This window comes from Pelmatolapia mariae, linkage group LG15, assembly GCF_036321145.2.
Source record: "Pelmatolapia mariae isolate MD_Pm_ZW linkage group LG15, Pm_UMD_F_2, whole genome shotgun sequence".
Taxonomy (NCBI): domain Eukaryota; kingdom Metazoa; phylum Chordata; class Actinopteri; order Cichliformes; family Cichlidae; genus Pelmatolapia; species Pelmatolapia mariae.
The window spans coordinates 23,868,975-23,886,326 of record NC_086240.1 but is presented as its reverse complement, the minus strand read 5'-3'; the positions used below and the strand labels follow the sequence as shown (position 1 = coordinate 23,886,326).

Here is a 17,352-nt window from a genome sequence, read left to right as displayed (position 1 = left end):
TATCAGTGAGCAGGAGAGGAGGAGGGGTTGCTGTCTTATTTAATGAATCAGTTCAATGTAAGCAGCTATCTCCTGGAAGTTTTCAGTCTTTTGAATATGTGGCTTTACAGCTGAAGGCCCCATCCAAAGTTGTGTTTCTTAATGTTTACAGGCCTCCCAAATACTGCACAGACTTTTTTAATGATCTCAGTGAACTGCTCTCTGTGATCTGTGTTGATTTCGACTGTGTAATTATTGTTGGGGATTTTAACATCCATGTGGACAACCCTCAGGACAAAGGGACTAAAGACCTGAGTAACACTCTGGGCAACTTTGGGCTGACTCAGCATGTAACAGAGGCCACACATAATAGAGGACACACTCTTGACCTACTGATCTCCAAGGGCCTGAGCATTTCAAAGGTTACTGTGTCTGATGTGGGCCTGTCTGATCATTACTGTGTTTTCTTTGAAAGTAAAATTTCAGCGCACACAAATATGTCAACAGCAGTGATCACAAATTGGTGTATAACTGAAAACAGTAGTGAGATCTTTAACCAGATCTTCCCATTAACACCTGGCCTGTCCAGAGGTTCAGTCAATGAGCTCGTCAATAGCTTCAATGCTAAAATGTTAAATGTTATGGACACTATTGCTCCCATCAAGGTGAAGGTTATCTCTGGAAGGAATAAGTCTCAATGGGGAAACTCCACACTGGTGAAAAATGAAAAAGAGAGTGTAGGAAAGCTGAGCGCAGATGGAGAAAAACAAACCTCCAGGTTCATTATGACATCGTAAAGAGAAACATCACAATTATAATTTACAACTGAGGAGTGCAAGGAGGTCCTACTTCTCTGACATCATCACCAAAAACAGTCATAATGCTCGGGTCTTATTTGCTACAGTTGACAGGCTAACAAACCCTCCTGTGTCAGTGGCAGCTGAACTTCATTCGACCATGGCCTGCAATGACTTTGCCAAATTCTTCACAGAAAAAATCCAAAAGATTAGACAAGCAATTGGTTCATCAACAGCAGATTCAGGACATGTACTGTGTCCACCGAAAAACTGTTTAAACACCATGAAACAGTTTCACCCTGTTAACAGCAAAGACTTGGAGGACATCTTAGGTCAACTGAACTCCTCCTCTTGCTGTTTAGATGTCCTGCCAACAAATTTTTTCAAAAAGGTCTCAAAGACTTTGGAGTCAGACCTGTTACAGATCGTCAACCTTTCTTTAATATCAGGTGTGTTTCCAGAACCACTAAAAACTGCTGTAATTAAACCTATACTGAAAAAGGACAATCTTGACAAGACACAAATGAACAACTACAGGCCGATCTCAAATCTCCCATTTTTAAGTAAGATCATTGAAAAAGCAGTTTCTCAACAGCTCATGTCACGGACCCGGTTCCGGGGACTTGGGGTCCATGAGCAGTGTGGACCTTTATTATTATTATTATTATTATTATTATTATTATTATTGTTATTGTTATTGTTATTATTGTATTGGATGTATGGTAAATGGCCTGCATTTGTATAGCGCTTTTCTAGTCCATAGGACCCCAAAGCGCTTTACACTACATTCAGTCATTCACCCATTCACACACACATTCACACACTGGCGATAGCAAGCTACATTGTAGCCACAGCTGCCCTGGGGCGCACTGACAGAGGCGAGGCTGCCGGACACAGGCGCCACCGGGCCCTCTGACCACCACCAGTGGTCAGAGGGCCCTTGCTGCACTGTGCTCTTGTGTTCCATGCTGGTGTGTGTACGTGTGTGTGTGTGTGTGTGTCTGCGGGTGTGGCTGGAGGATGAAGGACAGCCACCTGCAGGCCTGATGGGTGTGGCCCTGCCGGCTGCCGGTCACGCCTAGGTTCTCACACACCTGCTTCTGATCAGGCTCGTCGGGGGAGCTACTTAACAGAGCGATGGAGCTCCCTCTGGCGCAGGATCGTTGAGTTAGACTCCATGTCAGTGTCTCAAGTACTGTTTAGTGTATGCCTGCTGGAGTTGGTGCCATAACGGCTGCGTCTGTTGTTTTTTCCTCAGGAGGAGAATGGAACACAGGACTGCAGGACGCACGGGGTGTGAGTAGGCACAGGAGCAGAGAGCACGGAATACCAGCACTTGGGAAGAGGACACGTCACGGGAGTCGAGGGAGCACTCTGGAGATTTATTGTGTGGTGTACATTTACCTCACTGTAAATAAACCCACTGCTCGTTCCACTAAGTCCAGCGTTTGGGTCCTTTCTCCAACATCCCCACGGTCTGCCAGCCAGACCGTGACAGCTCAATTACTTTTTAACACAGAATAACTGCTATGATGCCTTCCAGTCAGGTTTTAGACAGAACCACAGCACTGAAACCGCTCTGACCAAAGTGTTTAATGACACATGTCTGAATACAGACAGTGGAAAAATGTCAGTCTTAGTTTTACTGGATCTCAGTGCAGCATTTGATACAGTTGACCACAACATATTACTCAAACGACTGGAGAACTGGGCAGGTCTTTCAGGAACTGTACTAAACTGGTTTAAAACATACTTAGAAAACAGGAAATACTTTGTATCAATAGGTAACTTCACATCTGAGCAGACAAGTATCACATGTGGAGTTCCCCAAGGTTCCATCTTGGGACCCCTTCTGTTTAACATTTACATGCTCCCACTGGCACAGATTATAAAGAACAACAAAATAAACTATCACAGCTGCGCAGATGACACACAAATATATATCACAATGTCACCAGGAGACCGAGGCCCTGTACAGGCTCTTGGTAAATGCATTGAGAAAATTAATGACTGGTTGTGCCACAATTTTCTCCAGCTAAACAAAAACAAAACTGAAGTAATAGTCTTTGGAACCAAAGAAAAACGATTACAGGTCACCAGAGAACTTCAATCTATACACCTAAAAACCACAAACCAGGCGAGAAAATTTGGGTGTAGTGATGGATGCAGACCTAAACTTAGAAAAACACATTAAGACAATAACAAAGTCAGCTTACTATCACCTCAAGAATATTTCAAGGATAAAAGATCTGATGTCTCAACAGGACCTGGAAAAACTAGTCCATGCATTCATCTTTAGCAGGCTTGATTACTGTAACAGCATCTTTACAGGTTTACCTAAAAAATCAGTCAGACAACTACAGCTCATTCAGAACTCTGCTGCTCGAGTCCTCACTAAGACCAAAAAAGTGGACCACATCAGTCCAGCTCTGAGGTCTTTACACTGGCTGCCTGTCCGTCAGAGGATAGACTTTAAAGTTCTGATGCTGGTCTATAAAGCTCTGAATGGTTTAGGACCAAAATACATCAGTGACCTCCTGACCCAGTATGAACCTTCCAGATCCCTCAGGTCATCTGGATCCGGTTTTTTATCAGTTCCCAGAGTCAGAACCAAACACGGAGAAGCTGCATTCAGCTTTTATGCTCCATATATCTGGAACAAACTCCCAGAAAACCTCAGATCAGCTGAAACACTCAGTTTATTTAAATCCAGGTTGAAGACTCACCTGTTCTCAGCTGCATTTGAATAAAACACCAAATCCACACTGTTTTACTTTTAAGCTTACATTTCAAAACTTACATTTTAACTACTGATTGTATCTACTGTTCCTTCTTTTTTTTTCTTTTTTTCAATTTTAAATCATGCTTTTTATTTGTTTTTGTTTTTTAATGTCTCTGTAAAGCACTTTGAATCACCTTGTTGTTGAATTGTGCTATATAAATAAACTTGCCTTGCCTTGCCTTGCCTTGCCTTACATTTCTTATGGCATTTCTGGCTGTTGGTCACACATAACAGGCAACATGAACACACAATTCAAATTTTGGTTGAAATTCTTTTTAACACTTTATAGAATAAAAGGCTAACCAACTAAATCATGTTTCCCCTTTGACATGACTAACTATAACATTTTTAGTATGGTTGCTGTTTCGTAATAGACTGTGTGTGTATCCAGCAAACAGTTCGCCCACACCTGCCCAGTGTGGCGCTGTGCAGACATGTTTGCTAGGACATTAATAATAATGAAAGAAACGCCATACAGGGAGATGTGACTAGTGTGGAGGAGATGGAACCAAATGTTTTATTACACTGTCAGAAAAATGAAGCTGAAAGAAGGCGACTGATTCAAAACCTCCATGGCGTTGTAGTTCAAACATTGACCTGACAAACCAAATGTCCATTTGAGACTGGAAAAAGATATAAATGCTTGGGGTTTGTGACAAGAAGGACATCCATGTAAAAATGAAATATGTGGTGCAATAAGAGAGCAGCAGAAAGTAGTGTGTTTTTTTTTCACACTTCATACCATTTGCTGGTTGTAATGTACCAGGGAGCACAGGTGGGCCTTACACTGTGAGGCCAAGGATGGTCCCCAGTATGGCAGCCCAGACCTAGAGCGTGGGCATACTGTGAGTACACTGCATAGCAGTACTGTGGACCCCTTTCTGCTTAGTGTGGGCAGCCCGCACTATGTGTTGCCCCTCTGGTGCCCATCTGTCCTGCCTCTCATGCCAGTACAGGGGTCCGCAGTTGGCTTCCCACTGTGGGCTGTGTGGGTTTCCATAAAATCTGAAACTCACACAGGCCCCAATTACCATGTTTGCTGGGAACAGAAACACAGTGACAATGAACTCAGGTTTGCTATCACACACTTTTACTGTATAAAATGTGAAGAACAGCAGATCATTTCTTGTTTGCAGCAACCCTCAAAATCACCTTAATGGCATTCATTAAAATGCACTCCTTTGTAAAATGTGTATCTTCACTACGCTATCATTTGTATTTATAGAACCAAGACAAACTTGTTCAAAAACACTTACTATAAACTGGAGGGCTGGTACTTTTTTTTGTTTGTTTGTTTGTTTGTTTTCATACAGTACATGTTTTAAGTGCACAAAAGTCAAAAATCTACTAATCCAGAGTGAAAAGAACACAGGAGCCTTCATTCACTATAGTAACAGGCTAATAACTATTTGGCAAAGAGAACCAAGAAACTCAAAGGCAAATCTGAAAGTCACATGGGAGGACATATTAAAGGCCTGTTTCAGTACAAAAAATAGATATATAAACAATATACAAATACAACATAAACATCTAAGTTTCCATCCCTGTGAGTGTAGTACATATCATTTGTCACAATGACCACTGAAGGCAAATCATAGAGACACAGAGGGTCCTGGTGGCGTTTCTCTGTCTGTGTGCTGGAAGCAGCTTCAGAGCTCAAGACTGCGCTTCAGCTTCAGGATCGTCATAGATGTAGCTGCCGACACCTCCGGTGTTTACGCCTGAGAAGGGTAGACCAGACGTTTAAATTTAAAGGGTCTGCTCACTCAAAAAACATACATTAACACGAAATAACCATTTGGCTAGTTATGGTTCACTTTGCAAAGGTTCTGGGATTGGTTCCTGAAAAATACAAACATCGACTCCATATAATTGTATCCTTCTTTGCTATAATAACATGGAGCTAGAGTGTGATAACACAGACACAGCTTAAGATTTTCCAAAGTTTTCCAGTCTTGTAGACTAAATAATAAAGACTAACTAGCTGCCCATGTCAATTATAGTATTTACTAGACTTTTTAAATCCCCACACAGTTTTTTTTCTCTTCATATACATTTCACATTGGCATAGATATTGGTATTATAGCTCACATTGAATCTGATCCTTCAAGGTCATAAAACAGTGAGTATTTATTTCTACCCTGAAAGTTGACTAATACGACTGCCTCAGATGTATTTATGTCACTAAATTAACATATTTTACAGATTTTTGTGGGACACAGTGGTTTGAGCCATTGTTTTAAAAAACAGTCTCTGGCACCAGCCTTCCCCGCAGCCCAGTCCCCCCTCCCATACTCAGATTACATACCTTTTGGTCCAAACAGTACAGCATAGCATGGTTTGTGGCAGTAAGGCTGTCCATCATGCTGAAACACAGAGAAAACCATTCCTCTCAATTCTTCCATATTTGAAAATGTTTTCACTTAGTGTTTCATTCTACCTCAACTCTCAGCAACATTCAGTGTACATGAGATAGAAAGAACTACAACATTTATCTGCTTTCTCTTTTTTCTACCAGCTGAAAACCCCAGAACACAATATGCTAAATATAAACAGCTATTATTAACTGACATCAATCAAATTCAGCAACAAACACATTTTACACCTCAGCAACATCTCATCATGTGATGGCTGGATTGAATTCTAACACTAGACAGGCTCAGCTTATTTTTAACTCGTGTCTGGGGCACAATAACTGGATGGGGATGTACCACAGAGATGTTACACCTCACCTTTACTTTAGCCTGACAGACTAAATCCTTTGAATTACAGCTATACAAAGTAAAGATGATTACATGAAGAGGAATGTCAGTGATGTAGTGGCTCGTCTGGTTCAAGAGCCATCACGGCTCACGTTTACTGATTATAAAATGACAAATGTGATCTTAACCCTCAGAATGCTTTGGGTGTAAAGCCATTAGGTGATCATTTTGTTTAAACTGGATTAAAATATGATTAATATGGCAGGAGGAGTAGTGACTCTTGTGAACTGTCGGTGAACAGACAGACACTGATGTCTCACCATGTTAGAAGTTTATTGATTCCTTGGCTGAATTAACTAAAAACATTTTCTTTGTGACTCCAATACTATATGTGTATTTTTGACAATCTTCCTGTAGAACATCTAGGAACTGACTCTGTCTTTCACCCATGATGACGCCCTGACTAGACCCACAGTTACACAGATATAATTACAGTCTCATTGTGTGCATTTTAAAACAGCAAAATGCCATCACTAGCACTGATGTTAAGTTAGTACAATTAAAATAATCTGGAGCCATAAAAACAACCTGAAAAAAGAGAAACTCTCTAAACATTTTTGGCATAATAATAAACTGAAAAACGGAGATCAGAGATTTATCATAATGTGTAGCTGGAGCTTGTGATAATGTGTCCTTTTCTATCTTGTGACATAATCTAAGTCAGTAAAGAAAACACAATACATGACTGTATTTGACAGAGAAAAGACGAAGATGTTGTGTATCTCTGTGAAAATTAAAATTGTGTTCAAGGATTTCACACTCTGAGATCTTTCTTGATTAAACTAATACATTTTGAATATGACTAGAGTAACTGTCTGTGTATCTAATCAAAAACACTAACATTTTTACTAATACTCTGATTTCCAGCTTTGCAAACTGACTCATCTCTCACCTCTGCATGGCTGCCCGGTGCCAGAGTCTTATTGCATCTCTCACAGCGCAGACAAGGCCGGTGCCAGTTCTTCCCGAGAGATGACACCTTCTCAGCTGCACAGACAGAAACACGGACCATGGTAGAGACAGCCATTACACCGAGCAGAGGACTAAAACAGACAGTTTCCAATGCTTATGTAGAAATGTAGGACAAATACATGTTTGTGGCAGAATTTAAATATGAAACAGCATTCTCCTCACCAAAATACACTGTCTTGTTGCATCTGGGGCAGATGTTGGGGCCTCCAGAGAAAGATGAGAAGCTTGCAGCTGCAAAAGTTACAATGAATTAAACAAAAAAACGTAATAGTAACTACATCAGATATTTAGTGATTTAAATAAACGCCATTAGATAGAATTTGTGGTTTACATCATTTTAGTTGTACTGAAAAGCCAGAAGCCTAGAAACTAACTGAAAACAATATTGTTTTAAATAATTATAGGTATGAAGTAAGGTAATTTAATCCTGCCAGTTTTTTGCAGCATTAGAGATTGCCTCAGTTCTCTAGTTTGAGATGTAATGATCAATCTGCTGTAGTGAGATCAGCACCTTTGCACCAACAGGAACATGGACTGCACCACTTTCTGAACAAACCATCAAAAAGATAATTAAAGACACATGCGTGTAGAGCATCAAAATAAAAAAAATAATAGCTACAGAAATAAATATGTGTGGGAAAATACACAGGAAAACATAAAATGTTTAAAAATGACATAATAATAATAATAATAATAATAATAATAATAATAATAATAATAATAATAATAATAATAAAGACCCTTAAAAACATGTAAAATTAAATAAATACATAATAAGAAAATGAAAACAGACAAATGAATTCATGTCAGTGCCCGTAAATGCATTGCTTTACTGTAGGATTAAGGCACTAATTGATATTTTTACTTTAGTCCTTTAGCTTTGATTCTTCATATTTCTGTCCTTAGTTTTCTCCATTAATTGTCACTTTCCCTAAAACATATCTGGGGTTCATTTATTCCTTTTGTTGTTCTTTAGTTTGCTGTTCCAAACCTAAATTAAACTGTATCCTGCCACAGAGGCACTGAGTTTCTTCGCCTTCCATATGACAGTTTTTCTATTTCTGCTCCACATATTTCTCACCCTTCACTGGTCCCCGTGCGGGGGCTTTTTTCTCCTCCTCTGGTTTGGCGTTTGTTTCCAAGGAAACGGCTGCAGGGGCTTCGTTGACAGGATTGTCGTACACGTAGGATCCAGCTCCACCGATGTTTACACCTAAAAACAACAAATGGTAGAATTCATAAATCTAAGTTTTATCAATCTGTATACATCGTCTGTATTTGCATATCAGGGGAAACCCCACCTTTTGGTCCAAAGAGGGTGGCGTAGCATGGCTTGTGGCAATAAGGCTTTCCATCATGCTGCACAGTGTAAAGGGGACAGACAGAGGAAACATCCATTACTTAACATATAGAATAGAATAGAACTTTATTAACCCTTGGGGAGGTCCCCTCAGGGAAATTGTGATTCCAGTTGACCTTAAATACAAATAAAAAAAAATATCAAGCAGATACAAATGGACTGAAGCTATACCTGTAACTGTTAATATTATGAACCAGACGGAAAAAAGAAAAAAAAAAAACGGCAGTTATATAAACTGTTGTTTTCAGTCTGTGTGGATTCACATAATCCTCCAAACTTGGACCGTATTTGAAGGCATTTGAGTTTGTCTAACCATTTATTTTTATGGTAATAAAAACCCTTATCTCACTTTCCATGTATGATTGTTTTTAGACATAAAATAAGCCTCACTGATTCAGTAAAAGTAATGCTCCTTGTCATCTAGACGCTGTCATCGTTTATATAAATACTCTGTGGAGTTTTTTCAGTCATCCCAGGAATGTACATTCACACAGGATGTGTTTTTTCAGCTAAACTCAATTGAACCTTTCAAGTAAATATGCATGTCAAAGTGGTTCACATGACAAGACCAAAAAAAACTGAAGACTAACAATAAAACCATTCTGAAAGCAGACAAATGTGCACAATAAAGGCCAAAATCAAGCACTGTGAAGAAAATACGGAGATAATGGACAATAAAGTTGCACTCACTGAGTAAATCAATGCATTTTAGCAGCGTACAATGAATACCATTGTCAGCTCATCTGTGATTTTCAGTACATCCCTTCCTTCTTAAAATCTAATTAAAAAACAGCAAGAGCCACAAACAGTTTAATCTGATAAGTCTGATGAGTTTTAAATAACAGGCTGCTGAGCTGTTAATTTTATGTACAGCTAATTTTGTACCGAGTTTGTTCTGAACAGACTGAAGAACATCATGCATTGTGAATGATGATGGGCTGTCATATGTGAATATAAATGCATTATAACAATGATTAAAGGGGGACACAGAGTACAAATCTTTGAGCTTATTTAAACATGATTAGACTAAGCATACTCATTTTCATATTTAACTTGCACGACATGCACATAACCACGATTCAAGTCTATTTTCTTTAATCAACAGTTGAAACTGCCATCTCATCAAAGCACTAAGATGTGTGAAACCCTGTCGTCTCTGAGATTTATGCCTTCTGGTTTATGGTTCTCTACAACAATGTCAGACAATGTTAAACTCCTTAGTAAAGTACAGGCGCTTCCAGGTTTCTCAGAGGAGTGATGCACTGAAGATACACAGGTACTGACTTTCCTGCACAGTACATATGTGTTTTCAAAGACAGCACAGTAACTGTCCAAAAAATCCAGCTACTTTCTGCTGAGGTTAAATGATCAGGTTTTTTGGTTGATTTCAAAAAGTCTGTATTTTACCATCAAACCAGGTTCATCTCAAACAGCTTACAGCCTCAGAGTGCATGGGACATTATTGTTCGCAGTCACGGTTTATTATGTTGATGCAATGTAGCCTACCAACATAACCTTTGAACATGAAATATTTGCACTTCATAAAACAAAAACAAATCATAACTGCATAAGGAAAATGAAGCATATACACTTTTCACATCCTGTTACCTCAGCATGGCCTCCCGGATTCAGAGTTTTGTTGCAGCGCTCACATTTTAGACAGAACTTGTGCCAGTCTTTCCCTAAAGATGACACTTTCTCCGCTGTGGGACAGGAAGAGACAAAGATCGTTTGATGTTATATCGTGCTTTTGGTTTATGAAACATAAAATAAATGGACTTAGTCCTGGAATTTCTTATAATATAATGAAGTTAATGAAGTCATAAGTTTGTCACAGCATGCATATATAAGCCTTTGTATCCAAAACGATATCTGGACTAGTTTGCAATAATTCATTGGGAACATATTTTATTAACTCCTTATTCAGGGTCATGAAAGGTGGTAGAATATGTGTGTGTGTGTGTGTGTGTGTGTGTGTCTGTGCGTGTGTGTGTGCGTGTGTGTGTGTGCGTGTGTGTGTGTGTGCGTGTGTGCGTGTGTGTGAGTGGGCGGGGACGCTATAAACAATTTAGATTATTTGAACTTTGGGAAGAACCGACTGCAACCAGAAGACCCACAAAGGAAAAGAAATATGCAATCTCTACTCAGAAGGCTGGATTCAAACCCAGGACCTTCTTGGTGTGAAGCTCTGACCACGGCACTACAGTTCTGACCCCACTAACAAATATTACTTACTTTTAAGTTGGATCAGTTTATAACTCTGGTAAAGTTTGAATTCAAATCTGAGTATAACCTTTTGAGTAATCCTGAAAAAACTAATAAACAAACTAACAAATCATACAGTACCAATCACATGGCATTCTTGACAGAGGGAATAGGTTATTAAAATCTGATTATAAGTGCACTCAATGAAGTCTGAGTCATATATTACTTTTACAAAATAAATGCAGTGTCTGTTGAGAAAGAGCCATCCTCTATGGGTCAGTGCTTTAGTGCTTAGAAAAGAGCGCTGCCACTGAATGCAGAGAAAGGAAAAACTTTTTTTTTTCTTTCTTTTTGTGCTTTATTTGTGCACCAGTGCAAACACTCCTCCACAGGCAGGATCCTTTTGCTGCTGCTTTGAACAGCTCCCATCTTTTCTATGAGAAAAAGAAACATTTTGTCCTCAAAAAAAAAAAGGTTATTTTGATACAAAAAGTAGCTATTTTTGCCATGAAATCAACCTTCACATATGGGTCCAGCAACCTTTGGAAGAAATGATATGCACTGTTATTAAGGTTTTTGTGGGGGCGTGTGTCAGCATGTGAAGTACAGTAGCAATTATATTTTCTGACACAACCTGAATACACAACATAAGCGCTAATGTATTCTGAATTATAACAGCCGAGTGACTGTCGAAGTGACAGACGACATTTAATGGGCACTTATGAGTTCATATCAGCCTGAAGCACATTCTTTCCACTGCTTTCTAAAGGGCAGTGTGGTGACTCAGACATTTCCATTTTCTTATTTATTCCATTTTTTTTAATGGAGCTACTGTCTGTTCTTCCATCCCTTCACATACTTTAGTTACCTTAATCTGAAGGTAAATCTAAATGTGAAGTCTTAAAAAATACTTCCTTTTAAAATGTGGCAAGGTCGATCAAAGAACTGATCTCTTTCCTGTCTGGATAATGGATAATCTTTGTCAGGATAATGTCAGGATAGCAGGGACTTTTGGAGTTTTTCCTCTGTTTCCAGTCTTAATGCTTAAAACCACAGAGTAGTGAATATATACCATATCAAAAACCCACAAACTGACAACCAATTAGTCATTTAACATTAAAACTGTGTTTAACGAAGGTGGAACTCATACACACAAAGCAAAAACTGCAGTAACTTTCACACATATATGTGTGACATGTCTAACACCACTCAGAAAAAGTGGGCATAAAGAGAGAAGAACTAAAACAACTTGTTTCACATGGAGGATGGAGTGAAGGACTTCACCGAGGCCAAGAATAAGATAATTAACAATCATTTTAAACTTTGAATCCAGCACAGCCACTTTGATTGAGCCCTTTAATGAAAATACTGAATTGGAAATGAATGCAGTCCCTTTCAGCATAATGGACACAAATACAAGTTGGAAATGATAGAAACTAGAGTGTACCTTTATGACACCTGCTGCAAACACAACACACAGTACAGTGTGTTCAAATTACTCTGTTGTCCAAGTCACTTTGCAACCCACTTCCACCCCATGCTCTTCCCGTTCATGCTGTTCCTTATTAAGGTATTATCCGTGGTCATTTGATACCTGCTCTGCTCTGTACAGGGGGTCTTGCTGTTGCTCTTTCCACCACCAACTTTTCATTTCTGCACATTATGGTAGGACAGAGCTGTACCACACTGTACCACCAAATTACCATAGATGGAAATAGCTGTCTTCTGTGGACTACAGCGGTCATGACTGAACTGTTTTTTTTTTCTACCCAGTTATTTATGTGACTGCAAGTGAAAAATACATACAGTGTGAGTCAAGAGGGAAAACAAATATTACTCTGTTCAGTCAAATGAAAAACATCATAACCCCCTTTTTAAGACCTACAGTTTCAGTCACAGAGACTTTTTTGTCTAAAAGACAGGAGGATGGACAGAGGGAGCGAGAAATTCACTGACAGTTGCTTATCTGTTTGTCCTCCTCCCAAAATATCTCAGCTGATACCCTGAGACTGATACAACATGACACTTCCTGTTTAGACTCAATGCCTGGCCTCCCTGTCAGTGTGATATCTGACAGTAAGTCACACCGACACACAGAACTATGCCTGGATGGTGAAGGACACAAGTCTGCACAGCATAACATTGGTTTTCTTCTGGGTTCTTACTCAAGGAACTGAATCTACTGAAGAAATCACATTAGCTCAGTTTATTATTTAAAAATCACATTATAGACTCCGTGTCTCGAGCATCATCTTCTTTAATGGCTATCGAGAACTTTGCATCCAGAAATCCTAAAGGCTAAACTATCTCTACTGTAATAAAATCCCCTACAAAACAACAGTATCCACTTCTAGGAGGAATACATTTTTGCAGAACCTCGGTTTTTTTTTAAAGCTTCTAATTTCCTGCAGAGTTTCAAAAGAGAGAGAGAGCAGCAGTTTGACTGAGGCTGCAGGGTGTGGTTTTGCTGTTGTTTTCCAGAGAAATGGGGAAGGGGAAAGAACAAAAAGAATATTGATCCATAAAACAAATTGGCAAATCAATCAATTATTTACCATGCCATATGGCATTGCACCAAAATGAAAAAAAAAGAAGAAGCTAAAAATAGATGTTAAATTAACTCCTTAGTATCATTGTACCCCACCCTATTTGACAGTATTGTCTACTATCCAGTGAATATAGTATCCAGTAACCAGGGATTAACAAGCTTAAACTCATCCTACCTGCCTCTAAAAGCCAACATAAAAAGCATTTTTCACAAGCTGTCAGATAACACAGCTGAGGCTGATGACTACAGGTCTGTTAATGGCTCCCTGTAATCTTATCCAAAGATAGTGAACCCATTACTGCCTGATATGGGTTGTGTCGATATGCACCAGTTGTCTGTTGGACTCTGAGATTCACCATCTGGGGAATTTTTGGATCAGTTTTAGAGAAAAACTGTCACTTTGATTTCACATCCAATCTGGCAACGTGTCCGTGGTACTCAGCTGTGAATTTCTCTGACATTCTGTTGGACTGCTATAGCAGTGCTTTTAGGACCCAGAGTTTTGTATTGTAATGTAGTTACATGATTATTTTGATATATTCTGTAAAAGACTTTCAAGCTTTAAATCAAATTTGACTGGTTAAAATAGATAAATAAATACATTTGCATGCCTTTACGTGGGTGAAATTATGCCCCATACAGTGACAGAGGATGCCACTGTATAAAGACAAATAATATTCATACTGTATATTTTAAAGTACTTTGACTCAGTGACACGACAGTAACATTTTCACACTGTAAATATAAATATCACTGATGTGGAGATTATGTTGTGACACTTGTATATAATTAGCTTGACTAATACTGGCTTGACTGATCAGCTGTTTTTACCCCAACAAAGATTGACAACACGGTAAATGTGTGGTCCAATAAAAAGGATGCAAGAATGTGATCGATGAATATAAAGACAGACTCTATTAGTTAGTTTGTCCACAAGATAACATCACAAAAACCCTTAAAGGATTCCAGTTAAAAATCTCTTTGTTCTGTGCAAATGGTAAAGGAAATAATGAGTGATTTAGTGTGAATGCATTTTTAATGTACCACCAATAAATAATTCATATGTGTAAATGAATTCAAAAATCCACCATTCATGATTCTAATCATTGTTTCCACCTAACACATAATAAAAATCATCCAACAGGATGAATGAGTGTCTTAAATAGTTATGTCTCTCTGTGTGTGGGAGACTCGATAAGCCTATTTATAACAAAACAATACCCATTTTGATCAATGGGTGCAAATCGTCTGTAGAGCTCTAAAATCAGTGATGTATCCGCAAATTCACATTATGTTGTATCCGAGAAAACACGTTATCGATAAGTAAAAGTCGATTTAAAGAATACTGCACTGTCAGTCTTTCATATTAAACCCCCCCCCCCCCGGTTAATTATAAGACTCCCACCCAGCGGTCATCGCATCTGTTAGAATCATAAAGCTGCAGCGGCTGCTCACTCACCGAAATACACTGTTTTCTCGCATTTTGGACATTTTGACGCCATGGTCGGTGTAAAGAGAGGAACAGGATGTTTTTCTGTTGGTCCTTTCTGTCTGTCTGCAGCTCCGGCGGCGCAGACACACCTCAGATGATGCTGACGGCGGCGGTGACTGTGATGAGACTGCGCCTCACATCCACCCTCTGCTTCTTCTCTTTCAATTGTATAACTCCGCCCTCGGGGTGACATCATGCAGCTCGCAACCCACCAGACAAAAATGTACATTTATGCCTCTGCATATCCTGTTTGGTAAAAGCTTTTTCAAAAAGGCTTTCCAAAGCCTTGGCCAAATTATCACATTGCTTTTTACATTATCGATCATTCTCAGAGAACATCTGCTGAATGCACTGCTGCCGCTCAAATTTCTCAATATAGTACCAGCATCAGCCCAAGGGTCTAGTTACACTTTTAAAAACCGTTAAAGAAAGTTTTTATTGCACACTTTCTACTCTATTAATTATTGTAAACCCATATGCACATATATACATTGCTGTGCTAGCCTCTGGTTTGGAAATCTGGTTAATCCGATATCCTAGCAAAGTTAGCGCTTCTGCATTAATCAGTGTCGCCTTTTAGTTCTGTTTGTTTCCCCTGTGTGGTTGTTAGGTTACACAGCATAGCTCTGCACAGGGAATGTTAAGTGATGCTCCGCAGCTCCCAAGTATATTACTCCGCATTCTTGGCCCAGAGATACCAGGGAGCTGATAGACAAACGACTTTTACGTGGGCTTAAGAATAAAATGTCAACACTAAATTATTTGACTATTTTAGGCAGAAAAGGGCAAAGAATTCAGAGAAATCACCATGATTGAAAATTGTCTTCACAAAGTGGCAAATTTAGAATATTAAATGTCTCAAAATGCCACAACATATTATTATAAAGATATGGCAAACTATGCAACATAAACAACAATAAAACAGAAACAGTTAGTTTGGAATAATAAAAACACAGTATATACAGAAAAAATGTAATAGGATGATATTTCTTTAAATGCTTGGTAAGTCATTGATAGTGTAGTTGTTTCTTTCTCTTAGTTCTACTAAACAGACCAGCTGCTGACAGGCGTTTGATATTTTCCATCTGCACTTGACACTGCCATCAATAGTCTCAATATTTAAGTTAGCTCAAGATCAACTAACCCAGGTGTTACACATTGATGTTTCATCTTTGAGTTCAAACTTAGCTAATAATAATTTGCAGTTAGAGGGAAAAGTGAAATAGCTATCCTTCAATTCTAGTTAAAATAAATGCAGCAAAAAAGATCACTTTAATTTACGCAGTGCCAATTCACAACAGTCGTCACATAACACCCCCCCTATGAGCAAACACTTGGGAACAGTGGGAAAGAAAAACTCCCTTTTAACAGGAAGAAAGTGCCAGCTGAACCAGGCTCAGGGAGGGGCAGCCACCCAATGGGACCAGTTCAGGGTGAGTGGAAAGACAACAGAGAAGCCAGAGCAAGAGGGTAAAAGGCAAACTATCGAACAGGGAGCCAGCTTTTTGATCCTTGAACTATTTATGTTTACATTTTTTTTTCATTATAGTCTGGAAAATGGCACTATTAAGCTGTAAACTGAAAACAAGTGGATACACTTTCCTGCTACATGATTTATTGTTAATGAAATGTTAGTAGTTTTGTTAGACCAGGTGAAATTGTGAAACAAATAAACTTTCTGCCTATGCCCTGTTCATTGTGTTCATTTTGCATCTGTACCTGTGAACACTTCATCAGTCCCAGCCATTCACCACCTGAACCCACTCACCTGACTCACACAGCACTCACCTGTTCCTTGTTCTCCCATTATTTCAGTCATCAATAAATTCCCTGCCACATCATCAGCGTCATTTTGTGCTCTTCCTTTCCAGCCTGAATCTCCCTTTCCTGTTCCCATCAGCTTTAGAATGATCGACTCTTACACTTTATTCAGAATTATCTAGAATTACACCAGGATGAAAGTCATTCTTTACATAAATATTTTCATCATACTGCAGCATACTGCTGAGGAAAGTCTGGATTCTGTTTGGTCTTTTTTTTTTTTTTAAGTTTTTTAAAAACCCAGATAAAATGAATGAAGCGTTAGGAGACAGTGAGCAGAGAATATTCAACCAGAAAACTGCATCAGTAAAACTTTTTTTATTAAGTCTCCTTGGCAGACAAGTAGTGTAAACACACATAAGCTTTAGCAAAGATGGAAACAGTAGCAGTTTTTTTTTTTTTTTGTCTGTGGTTAGTACATTTGGTCTTGAGCCATACAGGGCCTGGGAATGCACTAATCTTAAAATAAACACCTCCGGATTGCGTCTGTCTGAAATCTTTGGCACAGATATCCACAGGGACTATATGTCATTGGTGAAGCAGAGGCTCAGCTCCGAAGCGGCTTCTGTCTCTGATCAACCTAAAAGCCTCTCATATTGCATTTCATGTGTATGAAAGCTACACAAGGACGACC

At 39.0% G+C, this 17,352-nt stretch overlaps 2 protein-coding genes across 2 annotated transcripts in view; both read right to left on the bottom strand.

Annotated features, from left to right (window-relative positions):
- LOC134642720 (uncharacterized) overlaps window positions 1–17,352 on the bottom strand; it is a 244,022-nt gene that overhangs the window by 146,708 nt on the left and 79,962 nt on the right. The window lies entirely within an intron of this gene.
- Window positions 4,109–15,042, bottom strand: LOC134643024 (cysteine-rich protein 2-like). The gene is made up of 8 exons (XM_063495197.1): window positions 14,865–15,042; window positions 10,261–10,355; window positions 8,594–8,651; window positions 8,374–8,505; window positions 7,455–7,523; window positions 7,213–7,307; window positions 5,867–5,924; window positions 4,109–5,279 (listed from the first exon to the last, which is right to left on the bottom strand). The coding sequence occupies exons 1-8, from the start codon at window positions 14,905–14,907 to the stop codon at window positions 5,215–5,217; spliced, it is 615 nt and encodes a 204-aa protein (XP_063351267.1). The 5' UTR covers window positions 14,908–15,042; the 3' UTR covers window positions 4,109–5,214.

Bases quoted from the DNA above. Each gene is read 5' to 3' on its own strand.
- LOC134643024 (XM_063495197.1), bottom strand. From the start codon at position 14,907: ATGGCGTCAAAATGTCCAAAATGCGAGAAAACAGTGTATTTCG. The intron at 10,356-14,864 runs GTGAGTGAGCAG...CCTGTCCCACAG, and splicing joins CGAGAAAACAGTGTATTTCG to CGGAGAAAGTGTCATCTTTA. The intron at 5,280-5,866 runs GTATGTAATCTG...TACCCTTCTCAG, and splicing joins TGTACTGTTTGGACCAAAAG to GCGTAAACACCGGAGGTGTC.